The sequence below is a fragment of the Papaver somniferum genome, chromosome 8 (genome assembly GCF_003573695.1).
Source record: "Papaver somniferum cultivar HN1 chromosome 8, ASM357369v1, whole genome shotgun sequence".
Taxonomy (NCBI): Eukaryota; Viridiplantae; Streptophyta; class Magnoliopsida; order Ranunculales; family Papaveraceae; genus Papaver; species Papaver somniferum.
Genome location: NC_039365.1, coordinates 41,773,113 through 41,785,096, shown reverse-complemented (window position 1 = coordinate 41,785,096; position 11,984 = coordinate 41,773,113). Strand labels below are relative to the sequence as shown.

Below are 11,984 nucleotides of genomic sequence, written 5' to 3'. Positions count from 1 at the left end.
CAAAATATCATAATAGAGACATGTGATACGATAAGTATCTAGGTTTATACATATATGTATAATATGGTTATATCAGGTACATTTCATATTTCCAAAACTTGTAGTTTGTCCCACAACCATTAAGAATACTTTCTCCACATCTACTTATGTATCATTACCTAAGTCAAGTGTTCCTTTTGGGAACAAAAAGGTGCACTAGCCTACAGATGCATAAGCAACTCAACTGGCCAAAATGCCTTGAATCCATCCAAGTATGACTATGGCCAAATGCCCCCCCACATTTTAGTATTTCCAGTAAGTTTAAAATGGAAACTAGGATAGTAAACCAACATGATAAACCAACCCTCTTCTCTTTTAGATGAAATTCCCAGCATATTTTAGAATGTTCTTATTCTACATTCTCATTATAAAGGTATACTACCAATATAGTTTTCAATGCAAATCTCATACAAGACTTGTATTAGGAATGATAACTAACCCTGAGTATTAATTTCTACTCCAAGAAGAGATTTACCTAATCAAAGATATATCTCAAGATGTGGGTTGGTACCTGAAACGAGTTCCACTGTACCTTTTCATAATTATTTGAAGGAGATGATTGCTGCACAATACTCACTAGTACCGTCACGGATGCTTTTGTTGGTAGAGCACGCACTTCGATTCGCAAAATCTAGTGTTCCAGTTCCACATCTATCGCCTCATCTTTGCAGGAAAGTTGTTTACCTTCCGGGACTTGAACAATTTGTTTGCTGCTCATCAGCTCCACTGTCATTATACAACATTAAGACTGTCCTGGTCCAAATCCTGATCGTATTCAGTCACAGGAAGGTGCGATGACTGGAAGTTACCCCACTCCGTGTTGATTACCATTTCTCTTATGTGTGCATGCTCGATATATGCTGCGTTTGTTCCGGTTTCCAAAATAACTGCAGCTGCAACATCATTATTAAAGTATTTTCCTCCAGCTAATGTACCAATTGTGTCATTCACCAGAGCTGCAACACGCATATATATACCCTGTCTGTCTAAGACCACATCTTTATCAACCGCATCGTCGATGGAGAAAACCTTTGTCCACCTGATAAGAGTATCAGATGCGATCGATAACTGCTTCACAAGGAATGAAAAGGTGAAACCCAATTCCCTCTGACTACCAGGAGGGAGGAAAAAACCTTATCCTCCCGTAGCTATAAATCTTGCGAGTTCTTTAGCAATGAAATCAAAATAGTTCGCTTGAAGTGGCAGTCACCAATTCAGGAGGAATTGAGATTTCGGTAAATTCTTGTTTAGCAACACGTCCATCTCTTCCACCCAACTGTACACGCAACACATGGAAGTTTGTGCCGCCGAGATCCAAGGCATAGAATAATCCATGTTCATCTCCAGTAGGGAGATTAGCAACATAACTGTTAAGCATCTTAAGCTTGCTACCACCTTCAGAAGCAAGACCAGCGTGCATCTCAGCAGTCATAGCATCAGCAACTACTCTTAGTTTCTCAATTGGTGTAGCCCACTGTTTTTCAAATTCTTTTCATATCGACATAGCTTTACTCCGTGTTTCTGAGCTTGTCATCCCATGTGTTTCAATTAATTTAGCTGCAACACAGGCTTCTGCTGCACGAATACGTTTTAGAGTATTACAGACACGCTTCATCAGCTTACGCAGCGTAGAGTTAGGTTGAAGAGATCCTAGGAAAATTAGCTTGAACCGGGCATTAGCAAAGAGGAGAGATGATTGAATCTTATGATCTTTTTCTTTGAAGAATTTAAGAAAAGTCTTTCTGAATTTATTATTAGCAGGTCAATCTGGATCTATTCTTCCTCCTGACATCTTTTTGTTTTCTCTATGATTACTCCAACTCCGGTATTCTTTTGTCGTGTTCCCTATGATTTCAGTCGTCTTGCGGCAGTAAGGGACTTTCCCAACACCCTGTCGAACGCTACTAACACGTTCGATGCTGAACTCCCCATTCGTACTGCATCCATGGAGAGAGAAATTGCACTCCCCATAATAGCAGCACAACAACTTTTCTTCGTCTACTCTCCTTATTTCTTGCCAATCGTCTCCATTCGATATCAAGACCCACAAGGAGATTATCCAACCAGTCATCTCTTTAAGATGCGTATATATCAGGTCGGAACGTTGATATCTTGCTGCTGTCATCTCTTTCGCCAAAGTATCAAGTTGAAATGTTGATATACTTGTTAAGGTAGTAGGCATGTGGTGCTAGCTTTCTGCCGACCAAAATTCAAACACATGTTCTTCAATTCACTATTCTCCGCTTCCAACTGTTGTATAATCACATCAGATTCACTAGTGTTTATGTCTGACCTATCCTTCGACCTTTGCCATTGGTGTTTTGTTTCCTTTCGAATGTCAGGCGGCCTTTCAGAGTCACTGTCATCCTCTTCTGAAGAACTTGATCTAGGTGGAAATCTGCTGGTTGGCTTTCCGTTATCACCTTTACCGTACATGTTCCCATTTCCATTAACAGGTTCCCAACATGATGTAGATCCCATCGTACTTTTGGATGATTATCGAAGAAGAAAATCAGGCGAACTATCTCCAGCTGCTACAAGCTTCTTGTTACGTCGACAGGAGTATCCAACTTTACGACAGAGTGTGGTCCAGTATGTCTTTTGCATCTGGACAAGTCGTTCTTCAAGCCTAGCAAGCACAGTTGTACGTTCAAACCCTTGTTTATCATGAGCTGGCTCAACAAAGTTAGCCTACAGTACACCTGATTTGAAACATACCACATTAGATATTTGACTAGAGACAAACCAAACAACCAATGCAAAACAATATTTTTTTTTTTTGTGGTTTTTCTTTAGATTACGACCAGAAAAACAAAGTTAACATTCCTTGTTTGATTTTTTTTTTTTTTAATTGTTACTACGAAGCACATCTTGTCTTAAGATTGTTGGTGAATAACAATTAAAAATTAATCAATCAACTAAATAATATAAGAGGCACTTATCTGATTTTTTGTGTGTTCTTCTTAGTCAACTGTTAATGTCTTGAACATCCTGTTAAACACCATGAAAACAAGAAAACGGTAATGGTAGATTGAGGCGCATGTTCAACATACTGTCCTTAAGACAAGAATGCCCGGCTACACTCTGAAAAAGATGATGCTATAGCCCTACGGGTACATCTGCCTCCAAGATACAACAATCTTAACAAGCTTGAATAGCACATTCAAACTTGTCCTTCTAGAACTTGGCAGCGGAAAACTCACGAATCGTTAGCACTTAAAACTCTCGTATCAAACATCGAAAAACGAATAAGAAGTACTCAACCCTCGGGGGATATGAGAGAGGTTTTTCTATATATATCGGCATCAAAAAGAGGTTCTTCTTATATAAAACCCTAACCCAAATCCAAAAAATATATGGTAAACTTATCCCGTAAAAAACTAAGAGATAAATTTGGAAGGTGTTTTTATTTTTGGAAAAACCTTTTTATTAGTAATTTTTATTCACATAAAACTGTATTTTTTCCAACAGATACGATTGGTACTGTACATGTTTCATGGTTCATTGATACATAATTTTCAGTCTAATGCAGGGTTCTTCGAAAACATTACTGTGATGCATATATATATATATATATTTGTTTTTTCTTTCCTTTTTCTCTTCTTTGATGAGGGCTTAGATACATTAATGATATAAAACGTGTTCTGCCATTATTATTGTAAAATAGCTAGCTGTTATTTATCTAATTTATGAAATTATGGTACAGGTGAAATCTGTGAAATATGATATATGGCTTCCTGAGCAGGTTAACTTTATCAAGGGTAAGAACTTCACTTGCTATCAACTTTTATCTTCTCGCTTTATCATTGAGGTTAAATTGATAATTATCTCTAGTACCTTATCTGATACCAAATGTGGTGATATGCAGCAATGGGTAATGATATATCGAACAGCTACTGGGAAGCAGAACAACCCCCAAGCGACGAGAGGTTGAATATGTACTCCTTCATTCCTCAAAAGTATGTATATGTCAAACTCTTCCAATGTTTTTTCTTACAAAGGATCATCTTCTTACTAGAGAGTTGTAATATGCCTCTCCATTTTAGGTATAAAGAAAAATTGTGGGTTCCTAGGGATGCCAAATTAGGCAACAATACCACTCATTCCCAGCAATGCAAGAGGCATGGGTACTCCGGCTGCTCAGGAAATTCTTCTGAGGTACAAAGTAACACGACACCTCCTGCTACAAGAGGTAACACGACCTCCTGCTCCTAGAGTATCTGTTCAGAATCTAAACATATTTTTCTGACTTTGTGTCTTTAGCCGAAATTCGTATGTGAAGAGAACGCTTAAAGGTTAATAAAATCAGAAATTAGAAATATAAGAAATATGATTTGTGTCAACGATCTACCAAAATATACCGTTTTCCTTTACATTATAAATCAACAAAAAATCCCTCCGACGGGAAATGGTGTCTATATAAGAGCAATCATTCAAAATAATCATATTTTGAGGACTCTTAAGGTAAGAGTGATGCGCACATCCAAATGTAATTGGTCAATCAATCAACCAAAATCGAGGTCCGTTTGCTTTTAAATCTGGAACATACATTTCTGACGTCTTTTCATAACCTTTTGACACAGAAATAACAAGCCATTAATATATATATTAAATCGAAACACTCTAAAAATAACAAGCCATTAGTCTCACTGTACATATATATATATATATATATATATATATCTGTTCTCGAAGCAACACAAAATCATGCAACAAAAAAAGCTTGGCAAACTAATTAGTAGTTATTTTAATACTGCTTCTCAATTTCACCATCACCACCACCTCTTTGGCCTAAATGACAGACTAGCTAGCTAGTGAAGCTGGTTTACATTTATCCATTGCATTAGGACTGCAAGCTTGGTTCAGTCTACAAGTGGGTTTCATCAAAAGTAACATTCCTAGAAAACAACATATACAAAACAACATATATATAGATGAAGAAGTGATTCATCCTTGCTAGATATGATTGATCCTCCTAGCCTTGACGCTGACCATGGAGTGTAGGGAGAGTTCGTGAAGTGGAACCGTTCCGAGGTGGAGAAAATGAAATTGGCAAGAACTCGTCCGTGTCACACTTGAAGTAAAAGCGCTTAAAGTGGCCTACATGTGCATCCTTGCCCTGATATATATTGTTATACAAGTAAAATATACACACCCATTAATATTACTACTCCATATGATTAAGATAAATTAAGTACATAACTACCTGAATTCTTGCAGGACAAATTTCGCAGATTTTAGGTGAGTCAATGAACATTGACTCCTTCCAACTTAACTTGTCAAAAGATTTGTAAAATCTCATGGCAGCAATACAAGTTATGAAGTTGACAAAAGCATAACCCAAGTTGCCCCTCCTCCTGATAAACAAATCACAACATCAATAACAAACATCATTTTAGTACTTGAAAACTAAAAATTAAAAAAAATATAGAGTAGCATCAGCTTAATTATATTCAAATGGCTTGATGTTACATCACGAAATCTATAGGCAAGTAGAGGAAGTCATATTCAGAAAGAATAGCATCCTGGTGATGATTGGACATTGCTTTCTTGTTCTCTTCTATGCAGTGTTGGTCCAGTATTTCCATCAGCTTCTCCCTACTGTTTTTGTTTGTAAACAAAATATCATCAGTAATAATAGTAATAGTAGAAGCCAAAAACCATAAAACCGAAGACAGTGAAAACATAAGAATATTAGAGAAAGAGTGTGAACCTTATCGAGGGGGGAATATTTCTCATCATAACACTAGTATTACTAATAGTTTTAGCTGTCTTCCTATTTCTTATCTGTTGCCTGTTAGTATTTTTAGGCTTGGTCATGATGCGTCTACCTTTCTTCCTATGAGCATTTATCTTTTGCATTAGCCGGTAATACTCTTGTGTTTTACCAGAAACAGGAAATGGTTGTTGATGATGGGGTGGTGGTGGTGGTCCAGAGAATGGCAAGGGAGAGTAAAAGGGATTACAGAGTTGAGGAGTTGCAAGAAGTGATGGGGGGTTGGGATAAAAGGTATTCAAGAGTTGCGGAGGAGGCGTCGGAGGAAGAGGAAGAGATTGTTCCTGATAGTAAGAGTAGTAAACTGTAGGAGACATGATGTGCTGCCTGCTCATCTTTTGGTACTCAAACGGCTTGGCATTTGGGTTCAGCATTGTAGTTACAAACAGAATTATATATAGTGAAGGATGAATATATAGAATGCTAAATATTTGGTGGCGGTGAGGAATTTGTGCTAAAATGGATGAAGTTGTGGTTGTAATTATAGAGATTATGAAATGAAGGTAGGGGAGCAAGAGATTTTGCATAGGAGACAAAAATGGTACTGATAATCGCAAACGAAGTTGGGAATCATCACTGATCAAGTAAAACAAATATACGTCCATTTCTTTGCTGCTGTTGTTTTTACATGGAAAGTTATCGAGGAATGCAAAGAGCCTCAAAGAGGAAATGATCGAGTGGTGTAAACTCTCTAGGGGAAAAAAGAGTGATATGTCTCGGTGAAAAAATGTCTCGGGGGAAAAAGTGGATGACACTTAACGATTTCAAGTACCTCTTACTAACATATCGAAAATTATTGAATAAATACAAACACTAACCAACAAATTGGATATTGTAAAGACAATATTCCATGTTTTCCCCAAGATGAACTCAACGTAGCCAAATTCCAACGATAATAGGTCGTTGGTGCCACCACTTCTTTATTACCCGAAAAGAAAACTTTGGTTCAATAATTGCGGAAAAAAAATGGGCATAGTAATTATTTTATCTTTATGTAAAGATAGTACTCTTTTTTTTCGATAATACTTCACCAAAATCAAAATGCTAAACTAATGAAATAATAAATTCTAAAATTATATTATAGAATGTGATTAATCGCAAGGGAATGGATCTTCTACCAAAAACAAATAATCATAAAGGTCAATTGAGTATCGAGATTGTGACAAATTGGTGATTGTAAAAACACTCCACCAAGAAAACTCCACCAAAATAAATTCCCTGATCTAGTGGAATAATGAACACGAGAATAAGCAACCGAGATAAAATTTCTTTATTTGGGTAAAAGATAAAATTTCTTGTAAGCAAACAATTAAGAAAACTCTACCGAAATCATCTAATGAAATAATGAATCCTAACATTACACGAAAAACATCAACCACATGGGAGTGGGTTCCATACAAAAAAATTTATAAAGAAAAATTTGATATATATATTGGGATTGCGTCAAATTGACCACTGTGAAAACATTGTATATTATTTGGGTTAAGATGAAATTCTTTTTAAACAAACAGCCAAAAAAAATTCCACCAAAATCAAAATCGTCATTTAGTGAATAATGAATCCTAAAGTTATAGGAATGTCATTAATCGTATGGTAGTGGGTCCGAAAGGAAAATTTTGATACTGGAATTGTGACAAATTGGTCACTGTAAAAATACTATATTTCGCTGGCTAAAATATGAGATTCCTTTTAAACAAATGACCAGAAATATTCCTTTTAAACATGAATGCCATTAACCACGTGGTAGTGAGTCTCATATAAAAAATCATAAAAGAAAATTTGATGAACCGTTTGGAAAGCGATAAGTACTAAACTGAATGCCATTAACAAATGTGGGGCACTATGTATTGGGGATATTTGGGAGAAGAAAGGGATCCAGCAATTTCGATTTAAAATGTTTATCTATCTCGGCTGAGAATTAACCCACCTCCAACGCCCCCATCCGACGTATGTGAGTAATTCAAAACCGCTTTGAGGCGCATATCAGGGTCTTTCAGCCGGAACCAATGAAAAAACGCATCAATGGGAATCAATGTCTCCCTCATTGTCATTTATAGATCAAAAAGAAAACGCATCGAAGGAACTCAGTGTTGTTCCTTCAAAGATGAATCTAAATTATAAAACCACACAGTATGAAATGCTAGAAAATATTGAGACGGAATAATTTTTGGAATTCCATAACGGGTCAGTGATTTAGGAAGTCTACAATCTCAATCCTAAAACCAGGTATGACTTTCTCTCTTTCTCATTTGGGTATCTGAAATTAGGTTTCTTATGTCACTTTGATTTGATTGCTACAGTTTTTATTCTGAATATGGATTTAATTTGAAAAAAAATTCTGCATTAATGGATAATTTTTGTCTTCAAATTTCAGGAGAGTCAGTTTTTGAAATTGTTAGGGTTTCTTTGTAGTCCGTTATCTGGGCTTATGGAAGGTGCTACTAATGCTCTTTCTAATGGGGGAGTAAGTATTTTTACTGTTTAATTTCTTTTATTTAGTATTCGGATGAGATCAAATCTAGGCATGACAATACTGGAATCATCCTTCTTCGTGATATTGCAGTGTCCGTCTCTTGCATACCATCGATTTCATCATGTGTTGTGACTTCTGATTCTTTACCTTCCTTTCTATAGCTAATTCTCTCAGCCACGATGGAAGAACTGAAAGCTTTTTCTTCGTTGTAAGTCGCTCTTCATTCATCCAACCATCCATGGCAAAGTAAGTCTAACAAATACGGAAAACAAATTACCTTCATAAACCCCCCCCAAAAAAAAATCTTTGCGTATTTTATTTTGTGCTTCCCAAATGTTGCACTTTTTTTTGTGTGTTTTACCTTAAAATACGATCTGATTATGATTTTGTTTTTGCAGATTTGTGTTGATGCTCGACATATTTGGAGACAAACCAACATCCATCAGGTATAAATTTATTTTGGTGATGTATTAGGTTAGGAAGTAAGCCACATTGATGAAGTTTTTAACTACAATTTGATTTTTACAAATGACACCGATAGATTTCAAAAGAATATATCTGACACCCAGTTGTTGATGTAATATGTTGTACATATTTATATCAGGTTAGGGCATTGTTTGTAAAGTATTGGAAGTTTAAGAACTGAACCAATCTCCAAGTTTATCCTTCTTTTGACTGTTATCTATTGTTTGACGTAGGATGGAATATTTGTGAACTTCACATCTTTCTTGATCACACGTTCTGAGATTTTTGTTTTCATTATCATTTATTGTCTATTATCTTAGAAATGTATCCTCTTCCGACGTTAGTAGGTTTGAGCCATTTTACTACTAAAGCACACTTCACTTTGGATTTTAGGTTGGACTGTAGCAGCATCCATGAGAGGATAGAATGGTTGCAAGCTACATAAGAAAAATCATTACATTACATGTTCAGCAGAACCCTGATTTTGAAAAAATCCATTTCCCTTTCTCTTACCACAAAATGGATGAGGACCAGTAAAACTCCACCTGTAGTGTTGATTCATGTCATGAGAACTCAGACTTAAACATCATTGGTGAGAAATTGCAATCACCTTATATATAGATACCAAAAATCCTATAGAGTTTTACCCAAGGAATCATACTATGAACACCATGTAAACTTCGATAACCAAGAACATGAACAACATGTGAACTTTCTCACTTCTTCCTAAGTAAACCCTTCGAAAGCCTGCTATTTAAAGAGGACCAAGTACCATTAGCCTAACTTTTTATCCTATGACATAATAGTATAGTTAAACGGATTGGTAAATTTTGACAAGTACATGAAATTCTGACTGAGCCTTATCTTTTTCTGATCAGTTTGCAGAACCAACTCCAATGGGTCTTTGCAGTGAACAATTCGTATAAATAAATGTTTCCTTCAGATGAACCAAGGGGTCTTTGCTGAAACTGAAAAATTCATATAAATAAATGTTTCATTCAGATTCTTGGTATTCCTACTATAATGTTAGGCTACATATGGGATGACTGCTCTCTTTGTCACACACACCAGCCTCATTTTAAAACACCTATCTACTTTTTCGGATCCAACAGCAACATTTAAGGCAGTCTGATTTTCACCGAATTGCAACTAGGCACGGTCTATCACACTAGAAGTCATGATGCACAACAGAAATTAAGAATTCTCAACTAAGATTACAACTCAATGACATCTGTAACCCTATATGCAGTTAACAATTAACCTCTGTGTACCAGCCAAAACACAATGAAGGATATGGTAAATCTCTTTGTCTAATCTTGCTGTCTATTTCAATAGTGTCGCTGGTGATTTTGCAGCTGCTACGTAACTGTTGCAATTTTTTTCTTCGCTCTCTTATTCTCTGGCTATCTCTCATTTCTCTGGGACTGAGTCCTAAAAGAGTTACTGCTCGACAAAATAAAGGGGTGACGCAAAATACTTTTATTAGTTTATGCTTGCTAGCGATATTGATCAAATTGTGCTTAAATTTTTAGAAATTGTATACTTTAAAATACCCTTTTCTGCGTAAATATGTATTTGATTTCTTTATTCCCAAATAAGAGCTTTGTTGAGTTGTGTTATAACATTGTAGGATTCAATGCTTTTGTGAAGTTGTAAAGTTAAGCTTAGAAAGATATAGGCATGTTAAAATGGATCATCACTTGAACATTTTTGAGGTCTATATATCACTGGTGATATAATAGTGTGTAAATTTGTAATCTTATTTTTAAATACATTTAGAATTGTTGTTAGTCGTCGTTCGCAGAGATAGATCCATTTGAGAGTCAATCAGCCATACCAGTTACAGTTATAGTTACAGTAACATTTTCAGATTCATGTTTATTTCTGAAGACGAATAAAAGAAGGGATAGATGTAATGGGGTTGGTTACTTAGAGAAGAAGATGAAGAGAATTCTTGCTTCAGACTTCTTGCTTTACTTTTACTTAAACTTTTGTTTGGATAATACTACGTGGTTGTTGTTGGGTTAGACCCCTAAATTTTCATCTATTCCATTATGGGGTCATATGCTTCAGTTGTTGGTTCTATTGTTTGCTAACAAGGATGTTACATTCTTTTGTAGGCTCATTCTCAGCATTCTTAGTATGTCATATCTCTCATTTTCATCTGATGGTGGTTTTTGTATGATTCATCGATGTGCTACTGCAAGTCAAATGGTTTACTCTACTGCAGCCATTTACCTTTTCTTAAGTTGGAGTTGTTACAACCATGGGAATCCATCGCTGTGCTACAAGATACTGCAGGAAACCTTAATTTTTGTCAGTTGACACACGTACATAAGACTCTATCGCTGTTCTAAAATCTAAACTGCTAAGAAATTTTGTTGCACCCATGGACACTAACATACGTTATTATTGGCAGCGAAGCAAATGAAATTAGAGCGCATAATTGTTTGGAATAAGCTCAATTAAAGTGGGTCAATCTAATATCATCGGGTGGGATGGTTGGCGATAAAGTTGATCACAAATGTTTCTCTGTGATTAATATGCGCTATGATTGATTACATGATTGTATAATGGCCTTTTAAGTAATTGATTAAAGAAATGGCATGATGAATTCAAAATGATGGCCGATAGAAAATGCATGCATCGGTGAATTAAGGACATCTCGCGCTTTGATGCCATTAACATCTTTGCAGGTAAGTGAAGTGAAGGGAAACCCATGCGATTTTTTCCCCCGGATATATTTGTACCATACAAAATGATGGGCGTTTGTTTTTTTTTGTTGGGGAAGAGTCACATAGTTAGAGGGTAGCTGCGACTCATCTATAGAAATAACTAGATAAATAGCGAGTATAGTAGGCAAAAAAATGAATCAACAATTCTTAACAGACACCAACAAAAAATGCTCCCAGCAAAAAAAAAAAGAAAAAAGAGAACAAACAAAAAATGCAAAAAAAAACGCATGATAAAAGTTTCTCTCACGTTGTATGGACCCCGCACCACATGGATTAGTTGAGGCTAAGCTTTGGGTCCTGTCATGTTGAGAGTAAAATTTTCTGGGTGTTTTTCTTTCGGTTTTCTCAAACTTCTGTCAAACATCTTTGAAAAAAGTTAGTACGTAAAATGTGATAAGAGAAAGGAATAGTAGTTTATGGAACAAAGCTCACGAATTGTCTATAACTAAATTTTAGTGACCCAAAATCAGGGACAGGTTATATAGCCTTGGTTAGC

The 11,984-nt window shown here is 35.9% G+C and overlaps 2 protein-coding genes and 1 pseudogene across 5 annotated transcripts; 1 reads left to right on the top strand and 2 right to left on the bottom strand.

Annotated features, from left to right (window-relative positions):
* Nucleotides 1–771: 771 nt before the first annotated feature.
* LOC113305469 lies at nt 772–1,654 on the bottom strand (annotated as a pseudogene).
* Nucleotides 1,655–4,799: 3,145 nt separating this feature from the next.
* LOC113302933 (protein terminal ear1-like) lies at nt 4,800–6,250 on the bottom strand. Its single transcript, XM_026551907.1, has 4 exons — nt 5,753–6,250; nt 5,512–5,640; nt 5,246–5,396; nt 4,800–5,158 (listed from the first exon to the last, which is right to left on the bottom strand). Exons 1-4 carry the CDS (start codon nt 6,187–6,189, stop codon nt 5,015–5,017), a joined length of 861 nt encoding a protein of 286 aa, XP_026407692.1. The 5' UTR covers nt 6,190–6,250; the 3' UTR covers nt 4,800–5,014.
* Nucleotides 6,251–7,654: 1,404 nt separating this feature from the next.
* LOC113306931 lies at nt 7,655–11,609 on the top strand. Of its 4 annotated transcripts, none has more exons than XR_003338913.1 (6): nt 7,655–8,041; nt 8,190–8,279; nt 8,450–8,496; nt 8,687–8,734; nt 9,632–10,049; nt 10,874–11,375. XR_003338913.1 is itself a non-coding variant. In XM_026555845.1 (6 exons), exons 2-6 carry the CDS (start codon nt 8,244–8,246, stop codon nt 11,182–11,184), a joined length of 339 nt encoding a protein of 112 aa, XP_026411630.1. In that variant the 5' UTR covers nt 7,655–8,041; nt 8,190–8,243; the 3' UTR covers nt 11,185–11,609. The 4 variants fall into 4 exon arrangements, 1 of the variants encoding a protein (XP_026411630.1); XR_003338912.1 differs by having other exon boundaries at nt 8,450–8,534; XM_026555845.1 differs by lacking the exon at nt 9,632–10,049 and having other exon boundaries at nt 10,874–11,069; nt 11,173–11,609.
* The last annotated feature ends 375 nt before the right edge of the window (nt 11,610–11,984 follow it).